Source organism: Lepidochelys kempii, chromosome 2, assembly GCF_965140265.1.
Source record: "Lepidochelys kempii isolate rLepKem1 chromosome 2, rLepKem1.hap2, whole genome shotgun sequence".
In the NCBI taxonomy this organism is placed as follows: Eukaryota; Metazoa; Chordata; order Testudines; family Cheloniidae; genus Lepidochelys; species Lepidochelys kempii.
Window position 1 is genome coordinate 90,130,598 of NC_133257.1, and position 18,632 is coordinate 90,149,229.

An 18,632-nucleotide genomic window follows, 5' to 3' on the forward strand; every position below is an offset into this window, starting at 1 on the left:
TTTTTACTTTTGTTTGCTTTGAATAGAAATTCCCAAAATTCAATTAAAACATTTTGGAAGCTGATCTCCTCTTTACAATATCTATTTTATTAAAAATAGATTTGGTGGAATTCTTTTATATGGGTGCAGGCCAATTTCCTAAAAGCTTTCAGAATTAAAAAAAACCCTTATGTTCTACTAATAGAAAAATCAGAGCCAAATCAGTACTTACTTGATGAATGCCATGTATAATTACCATTGCTTTGGATTTTGTATCTAATATTATATTGTATAATATTGACATTGATAATTAATCATTTTAAGAAGATTTTATTTATTTTGAGTCATTTAAAAATATTTTCCCCATTATTTCAAAATTTGTAAAGCACACACAATATCAAAGAAAGGACATTTTCAGTTAAACCCTTATCTCCTTTCACTTGTCACCACAAGTGGGACAACAGAGGCATATATTATACATTCAGATGCTATTGGATAAAATGAGAAGTGGATGAGTAATGAAAAAGACAACACTAATGTAAATAGAAACATTAGCAATGGGAAGGAAGCAAATACATTAATGACATATGGTAGGTAAACACAATGTATTTTGCTGTAATTGTGAATGAAGTACACAGATGTGCACGAACTGAGTTGAGGGAACTGTTTGGAGTTTTAATCCATGCAGTCACCTCTCTGGGTCTCTAAGATCCATAAGTGAGAAAAGAAAGCACTAAACAATGAGGGGAGATCCACACTTAGGATCTGATCCTGCACCACTGAAGTCAGTGCGACTTTTCCCATTGACTTCAGTGGGTGTAGGATTGAGCACCTGGAAGGTCCACACTCTACATGGATCTATAGGGCACTCTAGTTCTAACTCTTTAAATGAGGTTTTTGGTATTGAATTATAGGGAGCTAACAGCAGATTGTATAATTTTTTATGATATTTAGTGTCATTTTAAAACCCAAACTCCATCTCATCATCTATGTTGGGAGCTGGGTTTCTTTTCTGAAAGCACCAAGGGACAGATTTCCAAAGGTATTTAGGCATCTAAAGAGGCAATACGCACCTTGTGGGATTTTCAAAAGCACATAAAGCAGATTAGGCATCTAACAACCATTGAAATCAAGTACTTTTGAAAATGTGGCCCATTGCCCTTTTTCACTTTGGTGTTTAGTTAATCCCCAATCTAGTTATTACCTTGTAAAATTACAAGTTCCCCTCTAAATATATATATGTGTGTGTGTAGACATGTTGTCTTGTAAATAACAGTGGGCAGATACAGGGAACGGAAACGAAATAACTCTGGCGCCTGTGCCACAAGCAGAAGATGACTCTTATATCATAAGGAGTGCCCCCACTGGTACATTTTCATTGAAAAAATGTATTCCAGTTTCCCTCAACTGCTCCCCACCTGGAGGACTTGATCTGGCACCTGTTGAAGTCAATGGCAAAACAATTACTGATTTAATTAGGGGCAAGATTAGAGTTAGTCTTTGCAATGATTTTGATTACAGCTCAGTGATCAGAAGGAAAATCTACATGTTCTGAGCAGCTGATGAGAATCCTCCAAGGTTTGGAAAGTGGCACAAGATTATACTGATAGCACAGTGAATGTGCTTCCGAATGTGTAGGAACCAGCATCACCAATAAGCTGTTAAGGAGGATATGATCTATACTGTGATGTACAACTGGCAAAGTTTGTGTTGACTCAGTCACTAACCAGCACAAACATTTATCCAGGCATATCCTTCCAGGTCACTTTTCAAATTGGCATCTCTAGAGACTTTGAAAAGCCCTAGCTTCTTTAAAAAAAATTCAAAGAATAAGTATTTTAAATTGAAATGTGCATTAAAATCCCAAGTCAAAGTATTTGTAAATAAAGTTAATCAGCTATCCATTACAAATGGGTATATATTTAGCATAGATGTTTTTATTCTGAATGATAGGATGGGTAAGAAATTTCCCATTCTGCTAGCTGCATTTCCAACAATTCTACCTTCCCTGGATGACTTATTAGCCAAATTTTTATATCTACAGTTTGTGACCCAGTTAACCACTGTACATAGGCCACTGGTTGGCATTGAAGTTATTGTTACTAATCACATCCTAAGAGTTTTCACACAGCTTTGGAATAAATTGCCTGGTGGCAAACTGGAGAAGGTGGTGCGGCCAGCACAGTCTGCGTTACAATACTGAGCTGCCTACAGAACTGCAGAGTGGAAGGGAACAGAATTGTGGGAGACTCTGGGCTGAAGAAAAGCTTTGGTGAGAGCTTCTGAGCATCACACGGTTCCTACTAAAGTCAAAAGAGTTCAGTAGGTGCTAGGATTTGATCCTTGCTTTGACATCTAAAAACATTCAAGGTGAAATCCTGACTCTGCAGAAGTCAATCAGAGCTTTGCATTTGACTTTAATGGAGCTAGGGTTTTACTCTCTATTTCAGGGGTGGCCAAACTTACTGACCCTCTGAACTGCATCGGAAGTTTGAGAGCTGGGGCATACCTACTGGGGCTCAGGCCTTCATCCCCACTCCTGTTGAAGCCCTGAGACCCTGCTCCCCACTGAGCAGAAGCCCCTACCCCACTACCCCGCTTCAAGGCAGAGATCCCGAGTTCCCCGCTCCCCAAGTCTGGTAGGTGGACGATGTGTGTGTGTGTGTGGAGGGCTCTACAAGCAGCACTTTAATGGTAAAAGAGCCGCATGTGGCTCGCGAGCCGCAGTTTGGCCATCCCTGCTCTATTCCTTTGTAAACTTAGGCCACATTCCACAAAAGACAACTAATTGGACTTTATCAGCTCCCAGCCATTTTACCAAAATTGATAAGATATTTAGCTAATAAGTTAACTGGAAATAAAGGGCAATGAGCTCATTATAATGCTGGCTTGAAATATTTTCTGGCAGGGCATAGGAAACAACTAGTTATAACAGGGCAAAATTTTCTTCTCATCTCTTCTGTGCCAAACTCCACTGCCTACAATCACCACCCTCCCTCCCTAATTAGGTCACAAATATGCCGAGTGTTTAGCTATATCTGCTGTGGGCATTACGCTAGTCTCCCTGTGAAGGAGGGCTGGGAAGAAATTTTTCCCTTACCACCATATTGGCCAGGTGCAGTGAGGTTTTTTTCGCCTTCCTTGCAGCAGGTTCAGGTAGGCTCTATTCATGCACAGCATGACGGGCGGTAGGCCATATGTCACAACTCTTTATTTAACTGTATAGCGGATGTTCAGTGCAGGTACTCCACAAATGAAAGCACAAAAGAACGGAAAAATGGCATGGAAAAGGAATTAAGGAGAGGTGCTTGGTAATTAAGCAAGTCGGGGGCCAGTTGGGGACTCCTATGATTGGTACAGCAGGAGCACCCCCATGATCATAGTTCACCTTAACTCCTCCTGTGAGGGGGGTGGTCGGAAAGGTCCCTGTAAATTTTTTATCCGCCGGGGTAGTCCCAGACATCTATTTAATAATAAAGTTCAGCCTGATTAAACCCATATCTAATGTCTCCTGTCATTCTTTCAGCCTAGCCAGATAATGTCCTCACTTTGCATTTAGGACATCCAGTGCCATCAAAAGTGCCTAAAGCATCAAATATACAATAGGGATCCACAAGGGACAGATCCACTGTTGATTAGAGAGAAGAATTTTCCCCTTAAAAAAGATGAATATGATAATTTTACTGACAGGACCTTTATAGAAGCCATATGGTGTGTGATATTTTAAAGTATAACTGCCTAGTTTGCTTTTTCAGAAAATAGTCAAGCAGAGTACTACAGAATTCATGGACATTTGCTTGAGTATAAACTGAGTTAAGATTTAATTATTTTAATTCAGAAATAAGCATCCAGTTTTTTTCCCCATCTTATGAGACCAACCACGTATATGCTAAATAAAATCCATAAACATGGTTCACTGACTACCTAGAATGAAAACTTTGTGCTGGACAAACTAAAGACCAAAACAACAACTTAATTATAGAGGAAACTGTCCCTCAGAGCATCCAGATACTGCTTAATCTTCAAGTGATGAAACAGGGATTAATCTCAGTCACTCTGAGGCTTGGAAATGAATTGGTATATAATGGTTAAAAAATTATTATTTGAATCACATTCCCCGGAAGTGAAAAGTACCAGTAGGAAAGACAATTTATAGGCTAATAGGGAAATAATATGAGTATAACAGTGGATTTCATAAAAATAATAGAACTGTGTATGAGAGCATGTTAAGTATAAAGCCCAAACTGACTCGATGATGTCAATTCGTGTTTTGCCATTAACTTCAACTGGAACAGAACGGGCCTTACAATTAAGAAACATTGGCACATTTTAAAAAGTAATCTTGTTGTTGACAGGGCAAGCTCTATATTTAGCAAAGGAAAAAAATTAGCAAAGGAACTGGTGCAAAATTGATGAGCTTTTGGGTGAGGTTTTTGAGATGATAAAGTTCTCTCACTGTTGTTTGGGCAATGCAAAATGTCACTCACTTTGTATTGCTAAAACAGCTCATGAGACCTCTTCATAATCCCAGAAAGAGACAGGCAAGGATGCTTTTATAAACAGACAGAAGATCTATCATTAGATCTAAGTGACTGGTTATTGCTTCCTCCATTTAGAGGTCATTAGTGATGCAGCAGCTGCACATACTCCACAAACACTACCGATACACAAACACGTAAATATCTATTTCCAGGAAAAGAGTTTGAGATTAGAAAATCAATTGTGACAATACTTCTGTTGTTCATTTATTAATGTGCCCTTGTGACATCTTATTTTGGGGAAACAAAGTTTTTTTCAAAGATTATATTAGTGGGTATACAACAACTGTCAAAATAGGCATTGTTATTTATCCTCTTGTCCAGTTTTGGTTCAGCATCACCATCAAAGTCTAAAGGTTTGAAAGAAGCAAGTGAGGTGTCACTCAAAAGCAGGGGGTGGGTGGAGGGGAAGAGGGAGGCAAAGAGGTTATTCCAACAAGAATTGATTGAATTTCAACGGTGGATACAATTTTACTACAGAGACTGAATTCAAATATTGAATTTACAAGAATTACATAATTTTTTTGTAATTATGTTTGGCAACTGACTTCCTTTTATAAAACAAAATTACCCTCCCCAACATATGGCTTTCATTGTTGTCAGCACACCAGCTAACACTGCCATATTGCTACTACACACTGCTAAACAGCTGATTTCAATTTCTACTGTACACCAGTACAGTATATATTGGGTAATGTGACCGAAATATTATTTAATGAAAATGGTTTTGTACCTATAAGTACTGTCTCTTTAAATGATCAGATGAATCCCAAGAGCCAAATTCTACCTCTCAGATAGCCATGTGAGACTCAAAGTAAAGTCAATGGGTCTTGCATTCAGGTGAGAGCGGAATTTGGCTGAATGACATTTTTCCTATACAATCTGACTCCAGTGAATTTTCAGACAACTCATGCAGGTGCTATTTCTCCTGGTAGTTAGCCATGAGGAAATGTGTGCTAGCTTTATTACTGCATGAAATAAAGAATTTTGACAGTTAAACTTCAGTAAATTATTGAATGTCTTATGAGTGCCAGCATTGACCCTGGGGGTTTTTTTACAGCCTGTGGAAATGCTGGGTAATTTTGTGGGTATTTGTTTACGCACATTGCTTACACATTTTTATTTCAGATAGGTGTTCAGAGACTCAGTTACATTTACTTTTGAATAAACTCTGAAAGGAAGACAAGCCCTCTACTATTTTTAGCCTGTTAACCTCTTACCATATGTCATTAGTAAAAGCTGAGCAGAGTTACTGTACATACAAGCAACTGAGTTTGCAGGGGAGTATCAAGTGTGAACAGGTACTGCCACGCTTCAGAGAAGAAGAAACTGCAGAAAGCAACTATCAGATTATCAGAGGTCTCCCTGACACTGTAGAATAGCTTCTGCAGGCTCTCAAAGGTCAAAAACGCATTGGACACAGAGAAAACAAAGGATGTTCTTGTAACATGTGGAAGCGGATGAGTGAGAGTCTGTGCATGTGCGAAACAGCAAGGATGTGCTAAGCCTTTGGCACTGAACTCTGCAGCATCTCTCTCCAGGGAAGTGTGGAAAAGGAAGGTGGATTTACTCCTGCGGGGATTCTGCATTACTGTGTGCCCACAGAAAATGCCATCCCGCCCCTCCCCCCCCCACCACCACCCCGCCAGCAGAATCCCTGTGCTTCCCTGTGGAAAATGGCAGGGAAGCAATGGGAAGCCAAGGGGGGTGGGGGGAAGAGGCAACCATTGGCGGAGTTTTTTGGGGGGTGGGGATTTCCCCCTCCAAACAGAGGTGAGGCATGGGAGAGCACATGGGGTTACGTGCCACTGCTCCCACCCCCCGCCCATTTCTGCAAGCGCAGAGCTTCCCAGCTGAAGGAGGCTGAATCTGGGCTCTGCTGACTCTGCAGCTGAACGCCACCTCCTGGATCCAAGTGCCAGTTGTACTCCTCCTGTGTGTTCTGGGAGCCTTCCTGTTTTTTGTGCAACAGTGAGTGCCTGCGGTGGGGCTGCATAATGGGAGGTGGGGGAAATGAGGGAAGTGGGGATGAGCGGGTGGGGAAAGAAGAAGGGTGCAATGGGGCTGGGAGAGGGAATGTGGGAGTGAGGGGAGGGGGGTGGGGAATGGAGAAGTCAGGGAGGTGGATGAGGTGAAGAACAAAAGGGAATAGGGGAATCATGGGGGGAAGCAGGCATCCCTCGGCAGCAGCTAGGGCTCCCCCATTAAGCAAGCCCATTGAACTCTCACCCTGACAAGCCCTACCGCCCATACACCTGGATCCCTATGATGAGCCCCCCACACCCAGACCCCCACCCCACTGATCCCCAACCAGCTGCACCTGGACCTCCGCCCCATGAAGCCCCACTCCCCCAGCACCCAGAGCCCTCCCACTGTGTCCCCCCACCCAGACCCCCTACTGAGCCCCAACCACCTTCACCCTGCAGAATCCCATTGCCCCTACACCCGGAATCCCACAACAAGCCCCAGTGCATCCAGATCTCCCACTGAGCTGCTCGCACCCAGACCGCCTCACACAGAAATCTCTCACCCCACACCAAGTCCCTCCACACTTGGATCCTACTGGGATGTACCTGCCCACCCACACCTGGTGCACCTGGCGCAGAGGGGCAGAGCCCCAGGGTGTTTCTGAGGCAGACTCAGCCCTTGAACTGTGTCAGGGTCAGGTGCAGCCTCACTGCCAAGTCCCTGTACCAGGGGAGGTGTGGGCTTCAGTGTGATCTTCCACCTCAGTGCAGCCAGTGGCCTGTGATCCTCACTGCCATGCTGGAGCCACATTTAATTATTGACAAATAACATTTGCAGAATTTTGCAGAATTTTAAAATATTGTGCACATATTTTTTAATTTTTTGGTGCAGAATTTTACATTTTTGGGTGCAGAATTCCCTCAGGAGTAGGGGTTGGTCAGATAAATGGTGGGGGCACAGACATGAGCCCATAAACTGCACTTATCTAGTGGACCATTCCAAGACGAATGGAAAAAAGCAGCAGGGAGGCACTTCCAGGCCTCTGTGCCCTGCCTTTGTCTTGTGAGGGAAAATTATATTCCCTCAAACCCATGTAGTTTCCCAGTACAAAGTCCTTTTACTCAGGCTATGTGCAGGAGACCAGAATTTAACTGTCCAGAACAAAACATTTGTAATAAGGATGGAATTCCTTCATTCAGCACCTATTCTCACAATCAAAGTATTAATCTCTAAAAGATAGTTCAAAAACCCTCTAGAAGCTTGTCATTTGGTATTGACATGCAGAGGAAAATTAGTTCAGCCAGATGTTCCTCCCAGAGCTTGGTGACCGTGTCGCCTTGGTAAAATATCCATGCAGCCCCTCAGGAAAAGGACTGAGGTCAAGGGTAAGAGGGAGCTGTACTAAGGAGTATGCCCCGACCCCCTTCAAAACTGCAGACAAATGGAGAGATAACGGTGCTTGAGGAAGCATTAACATGAGTGGCGTTCAGTGACTCACTCCCCTCTGCAGAGTCACAGACCATAATTGAGAGCACTGAGCCAATGACAGCATGGCAATTGCTCCTCCTGTAGAGTGTAGACAGGAATCATCCATGCAGCTGCCTAGTAACCATGAGGTTAGGGACCAGGATCCCTTCAGATTCCTGGCTTTGTCTTCCTTTTGGGGTTCTGCTCCATGCTCCCTGCCTACTTTGCGCTCCAACCAGGTCTGGTGGACTAGTGGTGGGTGGGGGTGGGAGGTTGGTGGCTGAGTTGGGAGAATAAGAATTAATTCGCTCCCTTTGTGCACTTTTGCACAGAGGGAAACACGTGGGTCTGTCAATTTGATCATCTTTTATCTACTGTACAGTGACTGATAAATCTGATAAATCAAAGGGTTCTTCAGCTTCAGATGTGAAGTCCAACATTATGAAATAATTTCTTAAAATAATTTCTATCACATGATTTTTCTATCTATACAAAAAACAAGCGTTTTGTTTTTACAATAAAATACCTGGAAATACTGTCATGAGAAGCAGCTGAATCTAAACTATCCATCCTCTCAGATGCCTGTAAACTAGAATCTTGACCAGGATTTTCATCAATTATGTCCAGTCCTGATTCCTTGGAAAGCTTCATCATATGGTTCTGGTAATACATATGGATGCTCTCACGAGTTGGAACATTCCCCTGAGAAAGAGAGAAGAGCTATAGTAAGGCATTTGTGTTGTGTGAGATTTTGGTTTCTTCAGTCATTTGGCTGCATGAAATGAGTCTTTGCAAAGAACAAACTGGCAAAAGCCCAAATTTCCTCAAGCCCATTTCAGACAAAGTCAGATTATGATCTCACTTACAAAGGCATAATTATGGGGTAACTCCATTGGAGTTTCTCCAGATTTACAAAGGTGTAATTGAGATAAAAATTTGTTCATAACACTGTCCATGTAGAAAGAGGCTTCACTATCTATTCGCTCAATGACTTCCTGGTCCAATTTGTCAACAAAAGGATGGTTTCATTCACTGTAAGCACAACCCGGTGCACAGGAGCCAAGCAGAGTTCTTTCTGTCTATCGCAACTTTATTGATGTTTCCTAAGGCCAGACAGTATCCAACTCACTCCACCAATAGCTGTATTGACTTTGGAGCACGCATTGAGTAAGAAGTTTGTTATTTTGCAAAGTCATTTTTCTGAGTTTTATTGAGACTTCATGCACAGATTTCCTTAGGTCAGTAAAGCGATCAATTATAAACTACATGAAAATATGTTGGTCTGTCCCTTTGTTAGTATTGTTACTTCTTCAAATTTCAGTTCTCTCCCTCTAAATTAAATTTGATTCAAAACTTTCTAATTTGAAATTTTGACAAAAAAGAAACACATTTTAACCAAAAGTTTTGGGGATTTTTTTTTAATACTATTTACCCACTGCTTCTGCAGTGAAATTATAATCAAGTGTCTGTGACATTATAACCCTTTGCCTTTAAAATATTTACAAAGGCACACATACAGCATTATAGCTTTTTTTGTAGGACCATAATGAAGAAGAATGACTGTGAAAGCAAAAGCACTCTATGTTTTAAATGTATATACAGGAGTGACTATATTAATTTATATGATAAGCCACACATGCCCAGTGTGAACTGCATTTCTAGGACTCTGAGCAGATCCAGACTGAGTCGAATTCTTGAGCATTTATGTTGTGCCTTCCTCTCTCCTGATGTGATTTCTGAATGTCTACTATAAATCCCTCTCTTCAATGGGAGTTTCAGAATTAAATCCCCGAGAACATTTGTTTTTCCAATCAGCCGCTTTGGGCTCAGAGACAGAGTGCTGAAACTATTTTTATAGTGGGGCTGCTGAGACCCATTGAATCACACTGTAAACAACGTATATGATGGAAACCACTTCAAGGGAAGGGATGCTGCAGCACCCTTAGTTCCAGCACATAATCTCAAAGTCACAGTTCTCAAGATTTATCTGTTTTTGTTTTTTTGAAATAGAACACAACGAAGATTACAGAATTCATACTATTTCTAAAATCTGTGTAAGTGAGACTTTTACAAATATCCATCTCTAGTACACTGCCTCAAATTAAGTTGAAACAATAAACCTCTCATTTATCACTGCAATGCAAATGGTACGAGCAAAAGTAAAGCACAACGTATGTTACCTTTTTAATTTCCCTGGTCAGCATACATCTCTCGATTCTCAGTACAGTAGAGATATCAATGTGCTCTCTTGAAATGGAATTGAGCCAAGCTGTAAAACTATCTAGCGTTGCCAGGAAAAGGACCCAGGTGAACTTCAAAATATTAAATATTCTTTTGATGATATTATCTGAGAGGGGAGAAAAGTGACAGAGTTAATGAACATAAGCTTATTTTATTCACATTATGATCCTGTTCTGACATTTCACAACAGCTTGTTCAATTTTTACTTTATTGAATATAATAATCCAGGCTGCAAGACCTTTCTATATCAGAAGCAGGAATGTTTGGAAATGCCTGAAAGCCATGTTGTTTGTTGGGGCTATTTTCCTACCTTTCTATGGCCATGACTAAATGTGAACACGCAGGAAACTTAAAGTGAATCAACTAAAGGTGTGAAGTCAATGTGCATAAGTTAATACATATTAATACCCCCACCTACCTCCCCAACGTGGCTGCTCTCATTCAGGAGTAAAATGGCCTTAATTTGCTGTAACTTAGTCCTGGGGGTTTAACTTTGACTTCACACCTTTAGTCAATTTGCCTGAAGTTTCCTGAGTGTTCCTGTGTAGACATGGTCTGTCTGTCTGACTAGTGTTTGTAATCTTGGAATGCCTTTTTCCCCTCTAAAAGATTGATCCTGATAGTCACATAAGTAATTGTCACCAGCTTCAGAGGAACTCCTCAACTGTGGAAGGGTTTTGCAGGGTAAAGCCCTCAGGGCTAAGCATCTCCTGAGAGGTGCAGACACCCTCAGTTCCATCAGCTTAATGGAAGTTGTGGGCACTCAGCACCTTGTAGAACTGGGCACTTTATTCATCCATCCGGCACATTCATTTTCTTCTGTCCAGCGGAATTTCTCCTAGCCAGTTCTCCATTCATGCCTTGACCTTGTTAGCCTGAGCTGGTATCTTTGACCTGCCTACAGTTATTACTCTTGTATCTGGGCTACACTGCCTCATCTTATGAGCCCTCTCTTTCTCATATATTCTTGCAACGTGTAGTCAGTTGACTTCTACTCTCAAGTCGCTTCACTAGCTGAGATCTTACATATATATTCCTCTTCCACAATAAGACATTGCAAGGACCGGTGGTTAACAACTACTGCGTCTAAACACAAAACAGTAGTTTTAGTTGGATTTCTTTTTATGGTTTCAATTCAGCAAACTTGGATTGAGGAGTACTTTCTGACTTGAATAGGATCTGTTGGCACTATCAGTGGTACTTCTCATATGGGTAGGTGCTCCTTTGGGTATTTAGGGGTTTATAGAATACCCCATAAATAGGGGTTTATGCCACTATTTGCAACCCATCTCCATCCCTCCTGCTCATAGTTTGACAGTGCTTTACGTGCTGCTCTTTCCAAAGCAAAATCTAGCCCTATGCTGTGGTTTCCAAATCTGAAAGAACCAGATATATGTATCTAATGCTGACCAAGTGGAAGAATCTGCAATATGCAGCTAGAAGTTTACAGTATGTGTTACGGAACAGACCTATGTCAGCATTATAGCTCTGCTGTTGAGAAGCTTTTTAACAGTGTCAGTACCCAATGTCACCAGACTATGTTGCTCAGCACTTTGGGGTGTGAGTAGTTTGTGTTTTGAAAGGCATGCAAAAGTTGTACACTAACAAAGTAATATGCAGTAGATATCTAGAAATGTTAAAAACAGATGAAATTTCTAATTCAGGGAGCCACCCCACTGCCAAATGATTCCATTGACCCTCCCTCCATCTCCTCACTTTTTTTGCATTATCATTATCCAATTGCTGTTTTCACTTCCAGTGCTTTTCTGTAATATATGGGTTTGGAGGGATTTTATTATTTACTTACCGAAGCATTATTCCTACATACTTTTAGGTACTCATCTCTGGGCTAACCAAAATCTTGTCACTATAAGTTAAAGGTAAAGTTTAATTTTTGTTTCTGATGAGCACTGCCATTTGCCTAAACTTGAGATATAGACGCCGACTCTGTGGGTGCTCCAGGGTTGGAAAAAAAATAGTGGGTGCTCAGCACCCACTGGCAGTCCCCCCAGTCAGCTCCTCCCCCTTCCCCCCAGACCTCCCGCTCACCAGAGATCAGCTGTTGAGCAGCATGCAGGAGTGCTTGGAGGGAGGAGCAAGGGCGGGGCGTGCTCAGGGTGTGGAACTTGGCAGGGGTGGGAAGAGGCGGGGTTGGGGTGGAGGTTTGGGGGAAGGGGTAGAGTGGATGGCAGGGCCTGGGGTGGAGCGGGGGTCGAGCACCCCCCGGCAACTCATAAAGATGGCGCCTATGACTTCACATGTACTCATGCACAATTTAAAAGAAAATGTGATTCTCTATCTCTCACATACACACAGAGCATGTATGCAGACAGTATAAAATGTGTTGAAACATGCCCTCACAATTGTTGGGGTACCATTTGCACAGTTGAGATTAATTGTGTGGCAGTCTCTGTTCACTTACAAACAAGAAGTCTATTTTACTATTCAGCTATTATAGGTATCCTATAGTCTCACTGAGATGCTTTGCCAATGACTTCCAATTTAATCTAGAAGGTCATTTTTCTTTCAGGGTTGGAGGCAATTTAGTATACATTTTTAATGAGTTTGTGGCTGTTCTGTTCTCTGTCACTTTTTAAAAACAATCTTTTGGGGATCAATCACATGTAAACATCTTCAGAAAGGGAAAGATATTTATTTTCTTGAGAGACTGTAATACTTAAAGGGTCAAATACCGAGAGAGAATGAACACCTGCTGCCCCCATTGACTTCAATGGGAGAAGCAGGTGCCTAGCAATTTGGTCCAAAGCTGTTAACTAGAATAACCCTTTCTAATAATTTTTCCTTCCAGTTTTGGTAACACTTTCTTCAATGAATTTTATCTAGGGGATGTGTGAAACAGTTAAAAGCAAATATGAAAGATGCTACATGCTTGCTCCAATCAAACCCAATGATAATCCAATTAGCATAATATTTCCCTTTCCTCAACCCTCATCAGACCATCCACATTCACTGAAATTCATCTCAGTATGTTAGTGGACCAAGCTACGCCATGAGATAGTAAAAGCTGGAAGAAAGTAAGAACCTTTTCTTCTTTTGAGAAGTGCTGATCTTGTGGGAAAGGGACAAGGTATCTCATGCTTCTGATCTTTGCTACCTTGTGGTTCACTCTGCGGCACAAGTTTTGCCGGAGAGGAGAGTGCCCTTTCCATTATAAATACAGGAGATAAATAGCTCTAGAAGAGAAGGACACACTGCAGCAGGTGAGAATTGGTCAAGTCCCAGACTGCTGCGCTGGGCATCACAACATGGGGAATAGATGGCCAGCCCTCTGTGGAGAAAGAGGTGGTTAGGGTCTATTTAGAAAAGCTGGACGTGCACAAGTCCATGGGGCCGGATGAGTTGCATCCGAGAGTGCTAAAGGAATTGGCGGCTGTGATTGCAGAGCCATTGACCATTATCTCTGAAAACTTGTGGTGAACGGGGGAAGTCCCGGATGACTGGAAAAAGGCTAATGTAGTGCCAATCTTTAAAAAAGGGAAGAAGGAGGATCCTGGGAACTACAGGCCAGTCAGCCTCACCTCAGTCCCCGGAAAAATCATGGAGCAGGTCCTCAAAGAATCAATCCTGAAGCACTTACATGAGAGGAAAGTGATCAGGAACAGTCAGCATGGATTCACCAAGGGAAGGTCATGCCTGACTAATCTAATCGCCTTCTATGATGAGATTACTGGTTCTGTGGATGAAGGGAAAGCAGTGGATGTATTGTTTCTTGACTTTAGCAAAGCTTTTGACACAGTCTCCCACAGTATTCTTGTCAGCAAGTTAAAGAAGTATGGGCTGGATGAATGCACTATAAGGTGGGTAGAAAGTTGGCTAGATTGTCGGGCTCAACGGGAAGTGATCAATGGCTCCATGTCTAGTTGGCAGCCGGTGTCAAGTGGAGTGCCCCAGGGGTCAGTCCTGGGGCCGGTTTTGTTCAATATCTTCATAAATGATCTGGAGGATGGTGTGGATTGCACTCTCAGCAAATTTGCGGATGATACTAAACTGGGAGGAGTGGTAGATAAGCTGGAGGGCAGGGATAGGATACAGAGGGACCTATGGACAAATTGGAGGATTGGGCCAAAAGAAATCTGATGAGGTTCAATAAGGATAAGTGCAGGGTCCTGCACTTAGGACAGAAGAACCCAATGCACAGCTACAGACTAGGGACCGAATGGCTAGGCAGCAGTTCTGCGGAAAAGGACCTAAGGGTGACAGTGGATGAGAAGCTGGATATGAGTCAGCAGTGTGTCCTTGTTGCCAAGAAGGCCAATGGCATTTTGGGATGTATAAGTAAGGGCATAGCGAGCAGATCGAGGGACGTGATCGTCCCCCTCTATTCGACATTGGTGAGGCCTCATCTGGAGTACTGTGTCCAGTTTTGGGCCCCACACTACAAGAAGGATGTGGATAAATTGGAGAGAGTCCAGCGAAGGGCAACAAAAATGATTAGGGGTCTGGAACACATGACTTATGAGGAGAGGCTGAGGGAACTGGGATTGTTTAGTCTGCAGAAGAGAAGAATCAGGGGGGATTTGATAGCTGCTTTCAACTACCTGAGAGGTGGTTCCAGAGAGGATGGTTCTAGACTATTCTCAGTGGTAGAAGAGGACAGGACAAGGAGTAATGGTCTCAAGTTGCAGTGGGGAGGTTTAGGTTGGATATTAGGAAAAACATTTTCACTAGGAGGGTGGTGAAACACTGGAATGGGTTACCTAGGGAGGTGGTAAAATCTCCTTCCTTAGAAGTTTTTAAGGTCAGGCTTGACAAAGCCCTGGCTGGGATGATTTAATTGGGGATTGGTCCTGCTTTGAGCAGGGGGTTGGACTAGATGACCTCCTGAGGTCCCTTCCAACCCTGATATTCTATGATTCTAAGGCTAGACTGAAGGGGAAGTCACCTTCTTCTATTCACACCACCTGAAGTCAAGGAGCCAGTCCTGAGGATCTGACCCACATTGTTAGTTTTAGGATGTGGCATAGCTGTACTAATTTCCTAAGCCAGAGAAACCCCTTACCAGCTTATCGTTATTGGCCAAGTTGTTGACTGCCTCTTGCGAGGTGCTGAGCACTCTCAAGTTCCATTGGGAATTAGAATCAATGGGATTTAAGGGCATTTATTACCCTGCAGGAGACATTCAACATTTTGCAGTACTGGTCTCTAACTGAGCCAGAACAGGGTGCTCAGCAGTGCACAAATAATATAAATATAAGGTCCTGGCTCTACTGGCCTTAAAATTTGAATGTCAGATCCTGCACAATAAAAGTCAACAGAAGTTTTGGCATTGACTTGAACGGAAGCAGGACTGGATCCTAAGACAGGCGTAAAACAGTACACAAATGTATAATACAGATACATCCACCGGCCAGAAGACTATGCAAATGTTGATGTCTGTTTGTGTACATAGGTTGTGGAAGAGCTTGAGAGTATTTGCTTCTATTGTGAAAGACCTTTTGCCTGGGATTTTTAAAACTACTGGATAAAACACCTGAAAGTGAGAACACTTCTGTACTGTCAGGGAAGTGGACTGGATGATTTAGTAGTCATTATCTCTTCCTCTGTGATTCCATGAATGAACATGTCTGTATTTGGTTAGACTAGAGTCGGTTGTGATTCTGACTAAAGAGATGAAAGCTGGAGAGAATCACGTTGCTTGTATGTTGCCCTTGGGTGACTCACACACTGACCAACGCCATTTATCCCTGCAATCACAATTACAATGCAATACTGGTGCAGCCTTTCTTCCGCCTGCATACCTGGCCCATCTGATTTCTTTTTGACAGGTTCATCGTCTCTCTCTTCATGTTCTACATCTGTAGCACCTGCCAAATTAAAATATAAGCAATGAGTAAAGCCTTTCCCCCAGAGGTTAACATGTAAATCCCACTAGAATTGAAGCGAGATTTCATGCTTATTAAAAAGTACTTGGATCCATTCTGTCTTAGCAGAACAGGTTTCTCCAGATCTCACACGATCCAAGTGAGGGGAAACATTCTAACAACGCAGTTGGAGCTGGTCCATGAATGATACTGGTTTATTTTTTGTAAGGACATTTTGTTTATCAATTACCTTAAAAGCCAGATCCTTAGATGGTGTAAATCAGTGCAGTCACGTAGATTTCAATCAAGTTATGCCTGTTTACAGCTGCTGAAGATCTAGCCTTAAAAGTTTGCTTGTTAATCCTCTAGAAACTTTAATATGCTAGAATACTTTTTTAACCTACTTTTGCCTTTAACTCATTGAACTCTAATACTGTCATGCTGATTGAGAATAAATGAATTGACAACAGCATGAAGATGGACCTGATTAGCTGAAACAAAGCAGAAGGGTTGTTTTGAATCCATCATGTGCTGTTTTATTTAAGTATAAGTGGAACAGTCAGTATAGTGCAGATATTTGTCATTAAAAAAATCACAGACATGACTAAGTGGGTCAAAGAAGTGATCCAATAGTATCTGATACCTGAACATAGCTGTTGTAGCTTCAGTGACAGAAGATAATTCAATAAGTACCAGAGGAAGATACCAGATAGAGGGACTTCTAATGTAACTACTTCAGGATGAATGTTTTTTTCTAACACACATTGGCAAGAATACTTCTGGTGAGTATTTCTGTTTTTTTAAATATAGCAAAAACTCAAGAGTTGCAAATCACTTACAAACTGTTTATGTACTCTAAAATGTTTAGTTTTGTGACGCTAAGAAAAGAATGTTAAATTTGAATGTATTTTCATTGCTGCCTGCCAAATGCATTGTGAATTTAACTGCTGCTGGAAAATGTGTGAATCTACCACAATGAAGTATATTCTACATGAAAACTGAAAAATAATTCTTGATTTTTCATGTCTGTATGCCAACTCAAGAACTTCTTTTCAGACAATGTGAAACTGGCCATTAAAATTGGCAAATACAGCAAAAATACTGTGTGACTATTCATTTGAATTTTTATATAGATTCATTTGAACTGTGTTAGCTCTTCTATTGTGTTTGCTTTACATATATACATATATTGTAAGGAACAAGTTTACCGGCAAGAACGTTCATAGAAACAATTTTTAAGAGAATATTAGCTAATGTTTGCATAATACAAATTTTGAATTGCAAATTCAAGACGTTGCAATGGAAAAGTTATGCTCATCAATTTTGGTCTTTGGTGATAAGTGAATCCATTCTACATAAGCTCTTCTTTTAATACATATATTTTTCCGGGGGCATTCCTCGCTTACAAAATAACCTCCCAACTAGTCTCTAGCTTCCTAGATTATGCAGCTTCACACAAAAGGAGGCTTTTTCAAGAAAAAAGGATTCGGAGCATAGCTATCTGTGCTGAGTCAAAGCAATATAGGGCTAGAAGGGACCTCTAGGGGTCATCAAGCACAGCCCCCTGCACTGAAGCAGGCCCAAGTCAATTCAGACCATCCCTGACAGGTGTTTGTCCAACTGGTTCTTAAAAACCTCCAGTGACAGGGATTACACAGCCTCCCTTGGAAGCCTATTCCAGAGCTTAACCACACTTATAGTTAGAAAGCTTTTTCAAATATCTAACCTAAATCTCTCTTTCTTCTGATTAAACCCATTATTTCTTAGGGTTTAACCCATAGTCCTTCAGTGGACTCAGAGAACAATTGATCCCCATCCTCTTTATAACAGACCTTAACATATTTGAAGACTTATCAGGTCTCCCCTCAATCTCCCCCCCCCCCCCCAAGCCGAAACATGGCCAATTTTTTTAAGGTCAGGTTTTTTAAACATTTTATCATTTTTGTGGCTCTTCTCTCCAATTTGTCCACATCTTTTCTAAAGTGTGGCACCCACAATTGGACATGCTATTCCAACAGAGGCCAAACCTGTGCTAAGTAGAGCAGGACAATTATCTCCCACATCTTACATAGGACATTTCTGTTAAAAGACCCCAGAACTATCCTAGCCTTTTTTGCAATTGCATTGCATTGTTTACTCATATTTAATTTGTGATCCGCTATAATACCCAGATCATTTTTTAGCAGTATTACCACCTAGCCAGTTATTCCCTGTTTTGTAGTTGTGCACTTGATTCTTCCTTCGAAAGTGAAGTACTTTGCACTTAACTTTATTGGATTTCATCTTGTTTATTTCAGACCGACTCTCCAATTTGTCAAGGCCATTTTGAATTCTAATACTGTCCTCCACAGTGCTTTGCAACCTCTCCCACCTGGGTGTCCTCTGCTAATTTTATTAAGCCTACTCTCAACTCCATTAATTAACCCAAGTCATTGATGAAAATATTGAATATTACTGAACCCAGGACTGACCCTGCTGGGATCTCACTCGATATAACCTCCCAGTTTCACAGTGAACCACTGATAACTACTCTTTGAGTATGGCTTTTCAACTAACTGTGTGCACCCACCTTAAAGTAATTTCATCTAGACCACATTTCCCTAGTTTGCCTATGAGA

The 18,632-nt window shown here is 41.6% G+C and overlaps 1 protein-coding gene across 1 annotated transcript in view; it reads right to left on the bottom strand.

Annotated features, from left to right (window-relative positions):
• The window catches only part of PIEZO2 (piezo type mechanosensitive ion channel component 2), a 453,866-nt gene that overhangs the window by 41,218 nt on the left and 394,016 nt on the right, over nucleotides 1-18,632 (bottom strand). The window contains exons 37-39 of the mRNA XM_073331610.1: nucleotides 15,953-16,018; nucleotides 10,133-10,299; nucleotides 8,479-8,654 (exon numbers count right to left, since the gene is read on the bottom strand). Of these exons, the coding sequence (XP_073187711.1) occupies nucleotides 8,479-8,654; nucleotides 10,133-10,299; nucleotides 15,953-16,018 (409 nt within the window). The remainder of the gene's footprint in view (nucleotides 1-8,478; nucleotides 8,655-10,132; nucleotides 10,300-15,952; nucleotides 16,019-18,632) is intronic.